This window comes from Plectropomus leopardus, chromosome 13, assembly GCF_008729295.1.
Source record: "Plectropomus leopardus isolate mb chromosome 13, YSFRI_Pleo_2.0, whole genome shotgun sequence".
NCBI classification, from domain to species: domain Eukaryota; kingdom Metazoa; phylum Chordata; class Actinopteri; order Perciformes; family Serranidae; genus Plectropomus; species Plectropomus leopardus.
The window spans coordinates 22,265,896-22,286,430 of record NC_056475.1 but is presented as its reverse complement, the minus strand read 5'-3'; the positions used below and the strand labels follow the sequence as shown (position 1 = coordinate 22,286,430).

Genomic DNA, 20,535 nt, shown 5'->3' with positions numbered 1-20,535 from the left:
CATTTATTTTGTAGAAAAACAAAAGTCAAGACAATTTCCCCCAAAACACTTTTAATTGTAGAGTTCACAGAAAGTATCTCAAGTGGGACAGAACAGCATTTGGTGAAATAATATTGAATAAATAAATGTAACTGAGTCCCACAGGGTTGATCACGTGTAAACGTGCTGTGTACTGTATATGCAAGCTACATTCACCGTCCTTTACATGCACCTAATACAGTCTTTAAAAAAACTTTAAATATATTGGAGAAACCAAAAGGTGCTAATAAAACATGACATAAAAACAGCACAAGCACAAAGGTGGCATTTAAGTGGTGGAATAGTTTCCCTTTTAAAACACATTTGGACTTAAACACTTCAGTCTCGCTGGGCATGATCACATTGCCTTGATACAACCTGAAAGAATCAATCACATTTGAGAGGCAGTAACAAAAATGGAGCTTAAAAGCAACTCGGTTCAGCTGTGCTGAGCCTTTACATTGGCCTATCACACAACAGGAGCTCATAGCTCAAGAGAAAAGAACCTTAGAAAACCTAAGGAAAACAAGAGAACACACGCCTGCTGATGAGAAGGTGGGTTACACCACATTATCAGTGTATCAAATCACTGTTTAAACAGCTAACAGTTCCTGCAGAGTACATGCAAATGGACAATTCAAAACAAGTAACAAACAAAATACAACGGTCAAGTTGTAGCAAACAATGGTAAACACAACTAAAACAGGAACAAAGAGAAGGAAGATTCGGGCAGAACGGGGTTAATGGAAAGGGGATAATAAAAACGCCATTGTACCCCTTAAGATGTGCTCAGACTGAATGCAAATTCAATTTTCATCTTGGTTCACTCACACTTAACTTGACTGCTGGAGTGTTTTGCAATCCATGCTTGTTAACCGAAAACAGACGATTGTTGTCCAGATGTTAGCTATTAGCAGTCAGCTGGAGCTCACATAGCACACAGCACTCACTGCAACAAGTTTGTTAAGTATTTATCCACATAGACTCTTTTTGTTTTTAATTCATTCAATTTTGTGTCGCCTCTAATGTTCATGTTACATTCAGTCTGAACAGACCTTTAAGGCTACCGCAGAAATGGGAGGAGCATTCACATTCCAGCTGCTGGGGATTCAAGCAGATAAAGTCCAGAGGTCTTTACTTCTTCCATATGCAGTAGAAAACCCATCTGACACAACAAAATTAAGGATTGTACGCAACAAACTATCACTGTGCCTTCAGATGATGAGATTATAAAAAAGCTGACAAATCACAGCAATAAATTTGGTAGGTACACAGTTATTGCCAAAAAAAGGTAGTAAAAATAGATCCAAATTGTTGTTCGCATGAAAATAACAATGGGATATGAGAAGACATTTTTGTAAATGAATTCTTTTAGTTAAGCGACATTGCCACATTAGCGTATCAAAAACAGATGAAAGGATACTGCTCCAAGTAGGAGGGCACACACACCACCTCTTTGGAGAACCCTACGGGACACGAGAGCTTCCTCAGCTGTTCCTCGTACAGGCGCAGTGCTTCTGTCATGGTCTCGGCGTTACCCTGGTGACCAGCAGCATGGAAAAATATCATGAGACACACAAACTGTAGCAAATTATTTTTTCAAACATTACTGGAGGGTTATGAGCGGAAGTTCCGATGCTCAGACATAATAAAAATGAAAAATCACTTCTCCCCTCATAAGCTGATTTCCCAATGCATTATGTATTCCTATTTGACGATGTGCAGCTACATCGTATATCATATATGGACCATAAAGCTTAAAACTAATAACTATTTAATCCATCCCATCAAGTAACACTGCCATTCCTGCCCGACTGGTTTAACAGGTAATACTTCCTGCCCAGATATCCTGTTTCAACAGGAAATACAGCAAGATACACAGAAAATTAAGTTTCTCTGAGGTTTTACAGACTGGACTCAGGCATGAACATAGTGGTTTTTCTTGTAATTCTTATATTGGTGGCCTCTTCATATATTCTCTGAATGTTTACTTATTTTGTAATGTGCAATACACCTTGGTGGACCATATTTATTTTTTTATTTGTCGTATTTGAATTTATCAATGCTCTTGAGGTATTTATTTATCTCAAGTGTTTACTGAGGCTGTGAAAGGCTTTAACTCTATGTGTGCCACAGAATGGTGACAACATGCCATGAGCACCCCTGGTCAAAAACTGTTTATTGTGTTGTTTGTTGTGGGTTTTTTTTCCTCTCTTTTCTTTTCTTGACTGTTGTGTGCTAAAATGTATGCATGGTCTGGTAGTCTGCAAAGCTGAATTGCCCTTTGGGATAAATAAAGCTGTCTGAATCTGAATCTGAACATGTTTTTCAGTGAAAGCTGGTGATGAAAAATTGGAGCATCCCAAGTATACCGGCAGTTTGCAATAAATATACTCTGAAGTTACTAAAAACATCTCACCTGTGTTAAATATTTCCCCGAGGGATGCAGGACTTTTATTGACAGATCTAAAATGAGACGCAGGAACTCCCACGTTGAGTCTACAAGAAGCAGATTGACAGATTCAGACATAAACTGACCAGTGACTTCCCTGCACTGCATTTATGTAAAACCACAGAGTGTAAGTGAACAAAAATATACAATAAAAAAAAAAACTAAAACCTTCTTCTGGCTCTGTGGAAATTGGGATTGCAGTCAGGTCATTAATTATGTAATCAAACACCTTCCCCTCCTGGACATATTTCTTCAGCACAGGGACACAGTCTTCAACTAGTACCTGTAATGCAAGAGACAAAGTTTTCGGAAAAATTGCTTCAAACATAATTAGGAGAAAAACCCCACAGGGCATGGTAACAAAGCCAGTTGAAAACCAGCTTCATGATACTGGTTATTCAGGTGCACTGTTACATAACAGTGACATATAACCTGAATATTCATGTCAGCACTCACTTGGTAACAGTCTCCCTTCAGGTTGTCAAGGACGTTGCCGCAAGTTCCTCTCATGTGCTTTTTGCACGCGTCTATCACCTTCTGGTCAATGTGCACACTTTGTTAAGGAAACATCAATCAGCTGCAGATGTACAATTATACGTATCAGTAAAATACTGTGAGAGAAAACTACATTGTCTTAAGGGGGAAAAAAACAAATACAAGACAACATAAAGGATATATCCAACATGGTGATCATCTTTGGCTTTTGTTTGACCATCTCAAAAAGGATGCCTCCATCACCTCCTCCTAATATCAGCACCTCTTTTCCAGCATAATTCTCTCTTCCGTTACCCATGATGGCTTGGGTGTACGCCAAATCACTCTCTGCCAGGTCTGCAAGGTACATAAATTGCTTAAAAATAACATAATTCATCCATTCTTTTAAATAAAAGAAAGTAACACAATAATCAATGCTGAATGAACTGATTCGAGTTGAATCTCGTTCATAAAACTTTTAAGAGGATTAAGGACCAGTGTTGCCTGCCCTCTGATTGGATGATAATCAGTAAAAAAAAAAAAGGGGGGGGGGGACAGGAGTAATGCTTTCTACGCGACGGTTGTGGGGGGGGGGGGTTAGTGACAAGAAAGTCTGTGACCACTCAGCTTTCCCACATGTGTTTTATTAAGTTTGTAGATACTTGACTGTGTTGTCAGACTAGAGTAGGTTATTTGGAGAATAGATGATCCGGTGTGTATAGTGTTTTTTTTTTTTGTGTGTGTGTGTGTGTGTGTGTGTGTGTGAGAGAGTGTGTGTAAGCAGTTGTAGAGCGAGAGAGTGAGTGAACAGAGCAGCGAAGAGTTGAAGCTTAGTGTTGAGAACATGAAGTGAATCACAATACAGTTTCCTGTGTTTTGTATCCCGGCAGCTGGATGGAGTGAAGAGTGTTAGCTCTGGTGTGAGTACAGACTGGAGGACGCACTATATACAAAACAAGCAAAGTAAATACAATTAATTAACAGTATTTACAAAGTTAACAGTGAAAAGTCACATTAACTGGCTTTATTGTGACACTACATTGTGCAAGGAGAGAATAGCCTCAGTTATGCTGCCACCTGATGGACAACGCGGTACCCTACACAGCAGTCAAACGGCTCTACACTGTACAAGTATACCGGCTGCTATAACAAAAAAAGATTGGTACCGGCAGTATATCTGCCAGTATGGCTAATAGACAATCTGCAATCGATATCTGCAACAAAAAAACGTGATCGGGTTGGGGAATAACAAAATACAAGTAACAGCGTTATGTATACAAAAGACAAAACATGAGTAGCAGTATTCTGTTAAAGTCACAGTTTAACTTTGGTTGGGCACTGACACTTTGAAAGCGCCGCAATGAACAAAGAAGGGTTGATTTGGGAAGTGGCAATGAGGAGTTATCTGCACAACATCTACTTAACTAACTACAAAATCCCAAATGAGGTGGCTGGAGGAAGATCTTGCGGGTAGCTGAAAGTTTTGGGGAAATGACCATTTCTCATAATGACTTACTTGCTGTTTGCTTAAATGTGTGATACTCCCATTAAATACCACAATATAAAATGTGTGCTTTCTGTTTAAAATGTGCAAACGAAAAAGAGGCTTGCCCATCTTTACATTGGCTACATCTCTGGTTAAGCACCTAGCTGAAAGGTAGCCTACATATTTGTTTACATGAGTTTGCAGAAGTGCCAATTTTACGGATTCAGCGTGGACAGAGAGTGACGCTTGCTGTTAGAACACAATGTAAATTCATATGAGGTATGATTTTGAAATAACCAGTGTGTGTGCAGTGCAACTGCCATGCAGCAATGACTGAGGAGATGTGCAAGTGTTTTTGGTATAAAAATATAAGACCCAGACAAATGCGCTCTTTAAGGCAATATTTAAGTATTCCAAGAGTAATCCAAAGTGTTTAACATACGTTACTTATTTTAAGTAATCTAATGGAATAAAATTCTAATAACATTTTAGCATGTAGTCAGTAGTCTGTGCTGGAATATGTTAAAAAGTAACCCTCCCAACACTGGGTATCTGTATTAAAAATATCTTATTTATTTAACATCAGTTGATGGAGCTGTCAGCAGCAACATGCCCGAGCAGCCGGACAGTCTTCATAGTAGCTGCTGATTTTAATCAACTCATCCTTCAACTCCAAAGATGTAGCAAGATGAAGGACAACTGACTGACTGCATCTTATGTCTTAATATGACCCACTAACCATGTACTATATTCTTATATATACTTACTTAAGTCGTCATCCAGTATTAGGACATTTCCATACTGCTGTGAGTGCAATATCTTTATGTTTTGGTATGGAGAGTCTTCTTCATACACCACCTGGTCCATGTCATACTCAACCAGTCTGCCGTCAGTTGTCGGCCAGTATCTGTCAACCTCGGCTCCTCGTACGAGGGCTGGGAGCCTTGAGGTGAATGGTAACCAATACAATTAATCAGTGTGCATGATGAAATATCACTTTCTACAACATGAGTAAAACCAGGAACCTCTGGATACGTACCTTTTAATCCTTGTGATATTGCCATTTAAGATCTCCTTTAGCTTTGTTTCCAGTGCATTTAAAAGCTGTGGAGAAACAAACAGTCACTATAAATGCTTTAGTGTACAATACATTTCGTCAACTTGCGGGATACCTTTTAGCGCTACGTGGGCAGCACTTTAACAGCAAAAAAACACATAAGGCAGTGAACAGTGTAGCAGCCGTATCGTGCATTTACTGGTGCTCCACAGCAATTAAGAGCACACTTGTATTTTCAGAGAACTATCGAATGTGCCGTCTATGGGAAAGTGCATGTTTGGGCCTCTGGGGCACGTAGACAGCATGTGCAGGCAACACTGATCGTCATCATAAATGTCTGTTGCATATCTAAAAGCTATTCAAGCGAGAAAAAATTTTTTGCACTGATTTTTATGTCCACACGGACATTTACAGTGCAGTGAATTTCTTGAGTGATAAAAAAAAGTTATGATATGCTCTGAAACATCACATGAAACACAGCACCGTCAGACTTCCTGTGTTTTGGCTTTCATTTAACGGACAAAGTATGGTGTATTTTTTAAAATCACTTACATTGTCTACTTGTGCAATGTTATCCTCTTCATAACACTGCAGATCAACGGTGATCAACCCATGGGAGTGCACACGCAGAATAGCAAGCCTGAGAAATGAAGTAATAAAGATAAAGAGATGGCAATAAAAGCAACAAAGTGAGTTGAACATTTTATTTTACTAAATAATACTCAACCCTGATTCTGTACTTAAAATGGTGGTGGAGTTTTTACAGTGGAAAGCATAATTTATTTATTCATTTTTAGCTGTTTGGAACATACTGAGCATCCAGATGGACCGAATATTGCAAGAGCTGTGAACCATGTTTCTGTGGAAATCTGTTTTTGTTTTTGTTTTTTTTTTAATTTGTCCCATTTGAATCTATTGAATCCAAAATTACCCACATTCCTGATTTGTCTGGCCGTCAAAACAACTGTGGGACATTTAGGCTGGACTTTCCCGTAAATGCTTTCAACTGAATTTAGTCACATGTTCTCTTTGTACAACTACAGCCTACATCTGGAGCCAAATTCACAAAATTTCGGGGATGAAAGTAGCTCCGAACTGGTAAAGTTAACAGAAACTCCTGAAAAAAAAAAGAGCTTAGGATAAATGATGCAATAAAAGCAGGTTAACCCCACCCCTTCTCTTATCTTAGGAGTCCAGCTGTAAGATGTGCAAGGTTCACCTAAACTTGTCGAGCAGGAGTCTGACAGCTGCATGTCACATCACAACCTACAAAGCAAAGGGAAACACTACAGCTTCCCATAGACAAGAAACAGTGGATCTGCTACATTCCAGTGCGCCGCTGCACCACTTAACCATTTGTAAACTGAGCAAATTGGCTCAATTTCTTTCAAAAACATGGAAAGAAGGCAATTAGCAACATAACATGACATGACTCAAAAATTAGTAAAAAGTTAGAAGAAAACTGATTGAAATTAACAAAAGACAAAGAAATAAAATCAAAAAAACAAAAACACAAAATAACCTGAAAAAGAATTGCTAAAATAAAATTTAAATAACAAATATAAATAATCATATTTTTCGCTGTGACCTGTTTTTAAATACATAATTTTAGGAATTATACATACAGTATTCTTTATATTTTTTCCTAATTATTTGATCATATTCTTATGATTTTTCCTCTGTCTTTCTCTCTTTTTTTAGCTAGGATCATTTTCTTGTCACCTTTGACAAATCTTATGTAATATGCAGAGCATTTCATTCAAGCTTACTGACTGCCTTTTATACCATGTTTTCGGGAAAAAAATCAAACCGAGTAACTCACTTTTCACAAGTTTAAATGCTTGAGAAAGGCGTCTGAAAAGAGCGCAAGAAAACCGATGTCAATCCAGGTTTCAAAGGGTTAAACATGTAACAGCAAGGACAAGGAAAGCTGTTTAAGTGTAGAGAGTAATCTCTTTCAGCCAGCAGCAGCAACCACATAATTATCAGCTGACTTAACAAACAAGCGATGGCAGCTTTGCTAGTTGACAAATAATTGCTGGCATGGTCAGTTATTTTCACAGTGTGATTTGATTTAAGCCAGAAAGACATTCATCACTTCTCTGTCTTATCGTTTCCCCTGGATTTGTTTGTGTTTGTATGGGTATTGTGGTCATGGTGATGTAAACACTGCTCTTGCCGCTTAAATTCAGTGGCGAATTCTGTGGATTTGCCCGCTATGATTATTGTTAAATGGTGTTCAAAATCCACCCAGTCGGCACACCGCAGGCGTACGTGGGCATGGTAATGATGCGGATCCACTGAATTTGTAGTCTCACTTATAATTATCCTACACAAACAAACAAAACCCAATAATTTAAATGGAGGACTTATTTATTTCCAGATGGTAAACTAACTAAAAGATATTTACTCGACAACTCTAGGTCCCATAAAATCTAATGTAATTAACTACACGCCTCTGAGAGGTTTCTGGAAATTCCTGCATCTGTACCACTGACCAAAGAAAACTCTTTCATTTGTCATAATAATAATAATAATAATAATAATAATAAAGCAACTAAAAAGTTTTGTAGTTATTCAAAGAATGTATAAAGAAGAGTAATATCTAGAAGTGAAGTAAGGTATCCATTCCCATTTGTTTCGTGGATAGTCTCTGTCATTTCCTGCTCATGAAATATGGACAGTAGAGCGGGAACTGTCGAAGCAGAGTCAACTGGGAAAAGAGAGAGAGAGGAACAATGAAAAACGAATAATTTCCCTCCTTTATACATTCTTTGAATCACTGGTTAAAGAGGTGTTTTTGCATGTAAGTAAAAGTACTCCTTATACAATCAGAATGTCCCGTCATATCATTGCACTTTATATTGCTAGGTTATCACTAAATTATTACAGATTATCATTTAAGCAGCATTTTAGTGTTGTCCCCAGCCAAGGTTGAGCTAATTGTGACTATATTGTATTTAGAGTAAAACAAAGTGTTGTATTTTACATACCCATAGCATTTAAAAATTGTAACATGAAATTAAACAATTAAGCTGTCAAATAAATGTCTTTGAGTCAAAAGTACAATATTCCAGTACAAGTACAGAGTTGTATTTAAGTAAAATACTTATGTTGGGGGAAAGGCCCTGCATGTTTGGAACGTACAGTGCAACTGACAAAATACAAGAACTGGCTCTTTCTTCAAACCGTCAGGAGTGCGGAGCAATAAGACATTAGCAAGATTTACAGTATTCTGCAAATGGCAACAATCAAGATAAGAGGACCCCTTTTTCTTGCATGGCCACTTAACCAGACCACTGACCCAAACCACCACTGACCCAAACCACCACTGACCCAAACCACCACTGATCCGTCAAGATCTTCTAGAGTCAGAAATGTAAAAACCAATGTGCATACAAGTGTGAATTTTGAGTACAGACTGGATAAACAGTTCTCTGTAATTGGCCATCGTGCATCACCTCTAAGAGCCAGAAAGTAGATGGCACCAACTTAAAATCCTTAAAACCCTGAACTCTAAAAAAGAGTAGTTTGGATTTTGTCTTAGGACAATTCATATTTAGACTTTTGTTCCACTGCCTTTAAGCTAGGAAGTGTACTACTAAAATAATTCCTCCATCATCAATAAAACGGCTCTGGGTCAGGAGGCAGAGCGAGTCACCCACTAATCGCAAGATTAGCGGTTCAGTCCCCGACTCCTCCAGTCAAAGTATGCTTAGGGCAAGATACCAAACCTCAACTGCGCTGACAATAGCTGTGAGTGAGTGTGAATAAAGCTGAGTAGCAGGTGGCACCTTTTATGGCAGCCTCAGTATGTGAATGTATGAGTGAAAGGGTGAATGTGGCTTTACAGTGTAAGAGCTGTTGAATGGCTGGAATACTGAAAAAAACACTATATAGTCCCGTACAAGTCTACCATCGTGTTTAGTTACATTCTGCATGTCTCACTCTAAAAACACTAAAGCTACTATCAGAATTTCAAAATTAGAAATCATGCGATGGTTAAATTAGAGAAAGAGCATTCAGGGATTGACTCTGCCGGCCCAGAACTCTGCCATCACTGTGATTGGTTCAGGACGCATCGTCTGGGCGGGCAGACCTAAACTGTGAAGTAATTCATCACTGTATCTGAGGAACCACGCTGGCTCTCAGCTTTTTGCCTTTTTGCCCTCTCCTTGCTTTCATCTTTGTCTTCCCGCCCTCTTTGCTACGCTGGGTGGTAGCTTGCTCTCTGGGAGCCTGAAGACGTGATTTGGAACAACAGGAGGGGAAACCTCAAAATGAGTCATGAGCTCAGAATCAAAATTAGGAGAACACAAACCAGGAGCTCACTTCCAAGGGTGACTTTTCAGAATCGGATCCAACTGACGGACACATCATTACTAAATCTAGACTCCAGCTTCTGAGCCCAGCACATCTAACTCCATTCTCCACGAGCAGCCGACCCAGAAAGCAAACAAACACTTGTACAATAAACCTGAATCCACCTGCTTAAACCCCGCAGCTTTCATCACTTGTAATGTCAAATTTGTAACGGCGATTTCAAACTAAGCTGATGTACCATTGATTTGACTTCATGCTTCTCAGGTAACAGTCACCTCACCTGTTCAAGCTCTCTCATACCAACTACACTGTAACTCTATATCATTCATTCTAGCCATTCACTGCTCACAGTCTTGTGAGCCACTGAGCCACAATGTGCCACTTTCCCTTTAGTGTCATTTTTGTAAAATGCTGTTATTGTAATGTTCAGTATTTTAGTTGTTAGTAACAAACGTGTATGTAACTAAAAGTTAACTTGTTGATTTTTTTATTGTGCTTGCATCACTTAAAAGACCCATGCCCTTTCAAAATCATAATTAAGATTATAATAATCATAATTTAACTTAACTCTCATGTGGCATACAAGGAGGATTATTTCCCTATTATTATACATACTCTAATATCAATGGATCATATCTGAGTTGTGCACAATTGTAAATCATAATTACCCCTTAAACTCACAAGACTAATTAAGACCACAAATTCCTAAGTTTGATGTATACTTGGTAATAATATTAAGCATTAAAAAAAACAAACACTATATGTATTTTACACATTCTTGCCGACCGCTTCACACTCAGCTGCAAACTGCCCCAGTGCATGCTGGAGGTCACGGTGTGATGAAGCCAACAGAACCACATCATCCGTGAAAAGCAGGGATGCAATTCCGCGGTCCCCAAACCGGACCCCTTCCTTCCACCCAACTGCACCTTGAGATCATGTTCAGGATATCAGGAACAGGATTAGTGACCGGATGGCTTGTAGCAACGACCCCTTATTCTCTCAGTACCCCCCACAGGACTCACCGCGGGACAAAGTCATAAACCTTCTCCAAATCCACAAAGCACGTGCAGACTGGATGGGCAAACTCCTACAACCCTCCAGCAGCCTTGTAAGGGTACAGAGCTGATCCACCTGTCCACGACCAGGACAGAATACGCATTGTGCCTACTGTAATCAAATTTTGACTATCAGTTTGAGCCTTCTTTCCAGCACCCTGGAGTAAACTTTCCCAGGAAGGCTGAGCATTGTGGTACCCCGATATTGGTGCACACCTTGATCTGCTGCTCCACAGGCACCACACCCGACCTACTCACGCCCCTGAAAAGGTGTGTCAGCCAAGTCGGCCCAACAATGTCCAGAGCCTTCAGCATCTCACAACTAATCTCATCCACGCCTGGCGCCTTGCCACCAAGGAGCTTTTTGACTACCTTAGCAACCTCTGCCAGGGATGGGCTGAGCCCGACTGGGCCCCATGAATAAAAACTTCTTCATGTTTATAATGAACAAGTTGAAATTAGTCAGTTCTGGGTTGCTGTTTATTTGTTGCTGTGTTGATAATGTTGCTATGATTTGGCTCATAATAAATGGCTTTCACTTAAAATGAAGTATTTTAATAGTATGCTATTGAATACATTCATCGTGTAATTTAAAAACTAACGTTAGATGTGGTTATTATTTTGTTTACATATTGCCTCGTACTTCCTGTAGCTGCTCTTTTAAGAAAAGCAGGTTAATGTTGGTCTACATGTGAGTGAAGAGCCCGCCGGTCACATTTCAAGTCGTCTTGACCGCTCGCCTTAAAAACTACAACAATGGCTGAAGATGCGCCACTTCCTGTGCGACAGGGCTAGCTTAAACATACTTTATTCACTGTTAGCCAGGGGGGCAATGAGCCGCTCTCCAGAGCAACTAAACTGAATAGACGTCAACTTAAAAAAAAAAAATATTAACGTTGTAATGCAAATGACACAAATTTTAAATATTTTACCTAAAATAACTTTTAACTTATAACCCCAACTTATTATGAATGTATATGTTTATGCCATTATTAGCCATGTTTCATCAAAATCAATATAGCGTCACTGTTTTGAAGGGCAGTGACAGACTAGCAGGTATTAGCCGGCTAGCCAGCTAGCTAGCATGCAGCCCTGATGCAGTGGCTGTAACCTGAATGAAGTGGCTGTTTTCCGCCCGAGAGTCTGCCGCTCATCGCGCTCATTTTACCTGCCGTAGAGAGCTTGAAGTCGAGAGTATAATGTCGCAGTGCCATGTCTGAGTGCAACCGTCATCCATGCCTGGGAATAGGCAGGCTGCGAGTATTTATCTGCAGAGACAGAGGGAGGGCCCTGCTACCACTGCTGCTACCACTGCCCACTACACCAAACCAGGCGTGGCTATGGAGGCTCAGCGCTGCAGTGACCGAGCAGAGAGTAAAACACGAAACAAGAGAGAAATCCCCCTCTGATGTCTGCGCACTGCCGATGCTCAGCGCTGCGGTGGTCGAGCAGAGAGTAAAACACGGATCAAGAGAGAAACCCCCCTCTGATGTCTGCGCACTGGCGAGCGACGCGGAGTGATGAAAGTGCATTCGCGTCAGAGAGAAGCAGGTTCAAATTTATCTGCATTTACATTCACAGTTCAAGTACTACGATGGAGAATTACGACCATGTTAAAGAAAAAGAAAGGTAGATTTCAAGAATAAAGTCATAATTCAACGAGAAAAAAGACGTTATATTTTAGAAAAAAGTCGTAATACTATGAGAATAAAACTCGTAATATTAGGAGAATAAAGTCGTAGTTTTACGAGAAAAAAAGTCGTAATTTTATGAGAATAATGTCACGAGTTACCAAAGAGGCTGACTGTGCTCTTGCCTGTTTTATAGTTTACTGGCAAAAATGGTTATTTTCGTGTTATAATAACCCCTTTCTCGTAAAGAACACTATTATTCCCCTCATCATATTAATTTATTCTAGAAAGTTTCAAACTGGCCCTAAAACTATCGTAGTTTTACCTTCACTTATGCTTTGTAATACAGTTTTGGGGGAAACGTCCCCAAAATAAAAACATGAAAGTAACAGAAGACTTTTATTTTGAAGAAATTAAATGCATTTGCATCATAAATGATACATAGAGGGCACGGACTGGTGCACACGTATTTACCAGAATGCATAAAATTATATGTTTGGTGATACTGCAACTGATACCCATTTTCTAATGTTGCACAGTAAGACTGGCATGCAGAACAAAAAAATAATTCAGACTAATGTCTGGATGTCAAATATCTTTTTTACATGTTGCAGGGTTGTACAGGGTGGGGAAAAATGTGCACACTGAAATGTGAGGTTAGCTGGTACAGAGAGAATAAAATGAGTCACAGGAAACAGGCCATATCCAGTTGCAATCTGCCCTATGATTCACCCTACTTTTTAATTGCATTAAAAAATAGAGGGGTGGTAAAACTACAAATTGTATTATATTGTGCAGTACTGTAGTCATATAAGCACCACATTATGTGTAAGAAAAAGGATGGTTCAATTTTTGTCATGTCAGTCATTCAGTCAAAACTATTTTTAAAATGACAGTGCAGGGAGTACTACATCTGGTTTTCTCCCCCACTGACTGGACCTGTTTCTGACATGGAAACAAGAACACCTTAGCCCAGAGTGACAAAGAGGGCTATAGGTAGTATTTAAAGGTAGAACTGAGCATAATGCATTGGTTGCTCATGCTATGCAGCAACATCTTAGCCTCAAAACATATCAAATAAATAAAAAAAGATGATTAGTTTTCTTTTTTGGGGATCATACAAGAAACATGAGGCATTTAACTGTCAGGAAAACAAAGGCCAATCTTAGGCACTCAAGTGCCCTTGGTGGACTGGTTAGACTTGGGAAGTAATCTGGAAACTAAGGGTGGAAAATTGCTTCAGGGACACTGTAAATCATGAAAACGGTGTGTGTGTGTGTGTGTGTGTGTGTGTGTGTGTGTGTGTGTGTGTGTGTGTGTGTGTGTGTGTGTGTGTTTGTAATATAAAGTAGACTAAATATCCTTACTTTGTAGGTTAAAGTAAGGATGTGTGTGTGCATGTAGAAATATATAAACTATGTACCAAGAAAAAAGGTCAGTAATGTTGGCCTAATAAGTAAAGTAACAGGAATAACCTGGATAATGATTGTGTTGCAATATTATACATTTTCTATTGTATGTAAAATGTTAATATAAAATGAGCACAATCTACACTGGTTACTTGCTTCAGCATGTAAACAGGACAGTACTCTATGGTTCTCTGTTCAGTCGCACAGCTCAACAAGCAGCTTTGCAGCTGTTTCCTTTTGCGGATGACTGAGTAGCTGTATGGTAAACTACAATTTCAGCAAGTTACAACCGAAGTCACAATATTGCACTCAAGTCACTTCAGTCACAAGTGACTGATTCAAATGTGCATATGAAGAAATTTGAAGAAAAGCAAGACTGAATTGACTTAATTTTCACATCAGTATTATTTATATACAGGAAGTGAAATGGGCTCAAATGGACATAACATTGTTTTACTTTAAATCTAACATAGATATAAAGCACAGAAACAACTGGATATTTACAAGAAACACTTATCACACACAGAAGTGGATCATGTTGAAATTAGGAAGAGCCTCGTAGGATTAGTTGTCCATGGTTAGAGGTTAACTGTAACTAAATGAAAAATTTGATGCAAATCTATTTTCATCCATTCAAGGTTACAAAAAAGCAGAGTACTCAAATAACATTATGTAGAAACAGTATGCAATGTGTCATGTTGCAAATCTGCCATTAGTATTATGGCATAGTGAACATGTGGTTCATTCATGGGTTGTATTAGTTAAAAACATAAACATGGCACATTCACATTCTTACAAATAGTTAGCACAATCACTGATAGTGTTGATTATGTAATTATTGCAGCAAGTAATGCACATATAAAAGGTGGGAAATATGTATAAAATTAATTTTGCAATAATTATCACGTTGTCTATATGATAACATAGGTGTCATAGTAGGCTATTAAAATCACCAATTAAAATATGTTTTACTTTTTCTTAATTAAGTTATACTTGTGGTCACATTCAAATGTAAATCAAATGTTACAAAATATTCCTAAAATAATAATAATTACATTTTTTTTTTAAAAAAAAACTCAGGTATTCTATGATGTACTGTAATCTAACTCTTATCAGGGTTAGTTAAAATCCAGGAAGTACAGCTGGAGTGATGGATCAATGCAACAGCTTATTACACACTAAAACAAAGCACAGCGTTTTGTTTTGGAGTTTTTTTTAACAGTAATGGACAGGATTTTACAACTCTGGAAAGGTATTACAGCTGCTACAATTTCTATCTTTCTCTATGAGGATCAAAGTACAAATGCTCTGTTTATATCACAAAATAATCTTACAGAAATGTGTGCGTTACAGCCAAAAATATTTTCACACAAAAAGCTCTAAAAAACCATTGTTCACTACTTGCTCAGCACCAAACAGCAAAAAAGATGCAGTTAGACACTTGCTGGTGAACTCTGCGGAGCATTTAGGGACTAAAGAGACAAATATTTCCGCTGGGAGTTGGTAGAGATCAAAAACAGGGCTAAAAAAAGGAATATTGGACTTAGCATTGCCGTTGGACTGAGCTGGGGATACACTCAATACACTTTACAATGGAGTAAATTACTCTTTTTGGCCACATCATTGTTGTAGTGACAGCTCAAAGAAGTAACATTTATCTTTTTAAGTCTATGATCTAAATAGCTAACCTTTTGTGTAACATTATTTATCCGCTAGATTTTTTTTTCAGAATGCTTTAAAATAGACAGTTTAGCTGTAAAGTTTCTACAAATTTCCTCCAGACCACTCTGGACACTTGGGTTGCAGGAGGTGTACATTGAAAATTGTCCCCACCCCAATGTTAAACAGGCTCAGTGATTACAGTCCTGGGACAGAGACAGGCCTCCATATGAATGCTAATGTTGCTCCATATCTGCTGAATTTAAGATAAGATTAACCTTTACTGATTGAGTGTAAACAGGCAGCTGTTTGCTAATAAGACCACTACCTCAACTGAAAAAGGTGATGATACATCAGTATTGTGCACACACTTGTTCTGCTGTCACTGTGCACAAAAACCAGCTAATACAGGTTTAAAGTATTGACTGAAGCAACTTTTTGCCACTCTATATGCTTATTTAGAGGCCTTCGCATGGTTCTGTCATTTTAACAAATAATGCTGAAACATCAATTGAGTTTTCAGTATCAGTTATCCATAGCCTTCAGCTAGTACATCATTAGAAAGTAAATCCACCACAATCAAAAGCATCAAAATCGGAGTCTGCCACTTCAAAGTCAAAGCTGTTAAAGTGAGGGGAGTCGAGTGCAGGGCTGCCGGTGTGGTACGCTCCTGCTGGGCCCATGCCAGAGAAATCCGTGTTGAGCGGCATGTCGGGAGCTTTGCCTTCCAGATTAGGGAGCGAGCTTGCGCCTAGGTAACCCATGGCAGAGGAAGCAGCAGCCCCTCCCATCAGCAGATAAACAGCCCGCACTGCTTGGGCATTACTGATAGTGCCATGGCGCAGACACCCTGCTGAATGTACGCCTCCTTTGTAATACTTTGTGCGAGGAGAACTCCTGCCTGTTGGGATTAAAAGATTTAGAAAAAAAGTTCACTGACAAAAATATTCACTCTGATTACTTGCAAAAAAAACAGGTACAGACTATAACACCCTAAACTCACCTTTCTCCCTCGGGGAAGCACAACTCATGGGCCCTGGGGAGGGTGCCTCTGAGTCGCTGACAGGTGGAGTTGGTGGATCTTTTTCCAAGATTTGCTCAGGCACCAGGTCTTTGAGAGTAATGCGTGGTGGTGGCACCTGATGTCGCTTACAAGGACTGAGAGGTGATGACAGACTCTGAAGGAGGTAAAATAAGAATAAGGAAAATATGGGTTTGCATAGAATTACAAGGATTTCACTAAGTGATTGACTTAAAGATTAAGACATTTATAAATGATGAAAATATCTGAATAAAAGTGCATAGACACAAAAGAAAAACATTGTTCACATTCTAATGGACACATCATCTATTGCACGTCTAGTCGTCCAGAGGGAGGGATCCCTCCTTAGTTGCTCTTCCTGAGGTTTTGAAAATTTTTTGCCCTGTTAAATTATTATTATTATCTGATTCAGATTCGTGCTAAAGGTCCATCACAGTGGTCCAGACTTAGCAATTATTTGATGATTGGATGGAAGTTGGTACATTTATGTTCCCCTCAGGATGATCCATTTCCTAACAATATTTGCAATATCAGCACTAGCTGCACATTGATTTTAATTAGCAATTTCAAACAATATACCTGCTTGGAGTGATGTTAGATACAACAAATACAACAAGTCCAGGTATGATCTGCAAAGACATGTCATTTAAATGCTTTTTGAAACCACTGAATAAAGATGTTAACATGATTTGATTTGGTTTGCACACAGTTTTGCATCACAGCCAGTTTAACTTCTGTCTCAGAGAGTCTCTCTGAGACAGCTTGTTCATGAGCACACACCCACTGAGCCAAAGGAGAACGACATGTACCGTGGTACTTTAAAGAACCGGTCTTTTCATCACTACTTGCTTAACATCAGCATGGTAGTATTGTCACTGTAAGCATATTGTAATGCTGATGTTAGCATCTGGCTCAAATCACTGTTGTGCCTAAGTATAGCTTCACAGAGCCGCTAACATGGCTGTACACTTTATATTTAATCAATTACCAAAAGAATTACCTTAATAAATACGTCCTATTAACTCACCTGTTTCACTTTTTTCAGCACATTCAGCCATTGACTAAAAAGTGAAAAAAAAGATATTATCATTACCTACAAACCACACATTCATCACTTCAAAGCATTCCAGTGAAATAACCAGGTAGGTAGCAGGAATGGTATGTGCAGTATGGATCCTGAAAGTCTGTCAGTCACTCTTCCTGCTGCTCCAGGTGTAAGCTGTGTGAGATGTCTCACTGAGATGAAAGATAAGCAGGAGAGGAAGTATGTAAAATGAGAATCTAGAATATTTAAATAGAGATGAGGGCAAGTACATCGATCTAATGTTGTTGAGCAATATGAGCAAAAATAAAAAAATAAAATAAAAATAAATAAGAATTAAAAAAGAAAAAAACTTTAAAAGAATTACTTTTGGAAATATGCATTTTAGCTTTCTTGCTGAGAGTTAGATCAGTTAGTCAAATATGAAGCAACAACATGTTAGCTTAGCATAATAACTTAAAACAGAGAAACAGCTACCCTGGCTCCGTCAAAAGCTGAAAAAAAACTTCCCACCAGCTCACCAATGATCACATTATACTTCCTACAGAAGAGTAAAAATGACAACTTGTGGTTTTAGGAGGGTTATGACTACTCTGGAGCCAGTGACTTCCTGGATTTTCCTCTTGTTGTCTTTATACCTCTGTGTAGCCAGGACAGCTGATTTCCCATTTCCAGTCTTTACACTAATCTAAACTAACCAGGCTGTAGCCTCACAATTAACCCTTTGAAGCCTGAACAAATTGGCTGGATTTCTTTCAAAAACATGGTAATAAGGCAATGAGCAAAGAAAGAAGAAATTACTCAAGAAGTACAAGAAAATTACCTGAAAATTAATAAAAATAAATAAATAAATACTAAATAATTACAGAGAAAGCACAGTGAGCATCAGACCTGCAGTCTGCAGGGGTTTCAGCCATCAGCAGCAGGTACTTGTTCTGGGGGAGGATCAGCGCAAAGCAGCAATCTCTGCTTCCACCAGAGGGTAACTTAGGCAGGTCCAAGATCTCCTTGCCCTCCACAATTGCCTCACAACTGCTCTGCAACAGCACCAGCTGGTCAGGAGGAGATGATGCATCATGGCACACGAGGAGGCTGCCCTCAGCTGTTAGGAGCAGAAACCTCTTCTTCCACTGTTTGAAAATAAATCCACCTAGATAAGAGAAGCAGGTTGGAATTAACACTGTGATAAACATTTCTAATCATAACCACAAAACACCTAAATCTTATTGACAGTATTAAGCATGGTCACAGTGATCATGATAGCAGTGGGAGCACGGTACAGCTGGATTAAACACTCAGTCATTCTATCATCTCCACAGATTAGAGGCAGTCAGGTGGTTGGAGGATCAAGGGGCTGTGGATGTGGCGCTCAACCAATCGGGCGATGTTGATCTAGCAACATCACACGCACACATCTGGATCCATTCATTCTATGTGAATACAGTAAAAAACACATTGACACACTTAATCAAGTACATAATAGAATAAAAACACCAAGAGCTGGTGAAAAAAGAGTCAGAACAGGAGCAACTAAGATTTAGCCTGGTCTATGAGTCTTTTTTACTGTCTTTTCAGCTGCATTTGAAGATTTTGGTTTTTAGTACGTGTGGCTATAAAGTGCAAACTGTTTGATAATGCTCAATGTTTACTTTTACATGAATATCTTTTTTTTAAATAATAATTTTGAATTCTGATCCTTAGAGGAAAAAAATAAATGAGATCATCTTCAAAATCAGTCTTGGTTAACAATATCATAACATGTTATGTGTCGCTTTGGCACAATGCTCTAATTTTGGGTAAACTCTGAAACGACAAAATACATTTATCGTTTTACTGAGCAATTATTCAACCTCATTACACCGCCAATGTTTTATTCTTACAGGATAAAATATATACCTAATCAGCATTAATAAAAGCTTGACAGTGAACACACATTAAATGTGCAGAAAATGTACTGAGAACCGCAAAACTGTCTTGTACGTGGTTATAAAAGAGGCTATCATTTTTGCTCACAAAATGTCACCACAGCTGTAATGATGATTGCTCAGTGAAGAGGATAAACTCACCATACATCTTGAGCACGCCATGGTGGATCCCCGAGACGTTCATGTTGACAGTTGCCGTATCCCTGGCTCAGAGAGAAATGTTTGAGAGCAGGGTGGGTGAATAGCACATGAGGCTCAATGTGAGTTTTAATGCTCAGCTTTAATCCTCACTCGGATTGGATGTTCTGCAGGGCCACAGTTCAAGAGCTTGGTATGAAAATGGGTTTTGGTGAGACACGACACAAACTGCTGCAGTGCGTGCAGAGTGTAAAATGAATTACCAGCATGATTTAACTGCCTTCTTTTGATACATCCTTTTGATATCTGTTCAGTTTAACACACACAGATTTAAAGCTCTTTTAAATCAGTTTCACAACCTCTCTTGTGATCAATCCCTCTCATTCAAATCCAAATGCAGAAAACAAGTGTTGAGACTATAATTAGTAAACGTAATCAGTCCATTACTGTGAATGATGGGCCAACAGTAGCCAGAATGACATTATGGCCCAAAAATGCACAGTTTCCTCTAATTTACCTTCCAACAGTTCCATGGCAGTGAGATGGAGTCCTTTCCTGTGTCAAATAAAGTCTTGTCATCTGTAATCATTCACTTTTGGTGGCTATTATCTGGTCAGACAACAGCACTGAGTACTATTGTTGGAGTATGTAAGTATGTAACCTAAATCTCTGTAACTGAACAATGATTCCAGCTAAAGTGTGATCATAATGCTAGGATAGGGAACAAGTTTCATGTGACATGAGCCCTTAAGGCTCTGTCCAAGCAAGGTTAAAACTGTTACGCAATTGCAAGAATGCTGAAGTAAGAATGCTGAAACTAC

General features: G+C 38.9%; 1 protein-coding gene across 1 annotated transcript; it reads right to left on the bottom strand.

The window, feature by feature from the left end:
- Positions 1 to 34: 34 nt before the first annotated feature.
- On the bottom strand, positions 35 to 12,202 carry LOC121952587 (spermine synthase-like). Its single transcript, XM_042499355.1, has 11 exons — positions 12,037 to 12,202; positions 8,101 to 8,200; positions 6,040 to 6,148; positions 5,470 to 5,534; positions 5,198 to 5,373; positions 3,147 to 3,301; positions 2,927 to 3,016; positions 2,639 to 2,753; positions 2,438 to 2,517; positions 1,442 to 1,557; positions 35 to 1,183 (listed from the first exon to the last, which is right to left on the bottom strand). The coding sequence occupies exons 1-11, from the start codon at positions 12,080 to 12,082 to the stop codon at positions 1,153 to 1,155; spliced, it is 1,083 nt and encodes a 360-aa protein (XP_042355289.1). The 5' UTR covers positions 12,083 to 12,202; the 3' UTR covers positions 35 to 1,152.
- Positions 12,203 to 20,535: the final 8,333 nt, after the last annotated feature.

Coding starts and splice junctions, on each gene's coding strand:
- LOC121952587 (XM_042499355.1), bottom strand. CDS start 12,082: ATGGCACTGCGACATTATACTCTCGACTTCAAGCTCTCTACGGCAG. Junction 3,017..3,146: donor AGATGATCACCATGTTGGAT/ATATCCTTTATG, acceptor CAAAGTGTGCAC/ATTGACCAGAAGGTGATAGA. Junction 2,754..2,926: donor TGAAGGGAGACTGTTACCAA/GTGAGTGCTGAC, acceptor CTTGCATTACAG/GTACTAGTTGAAGACTGTGT.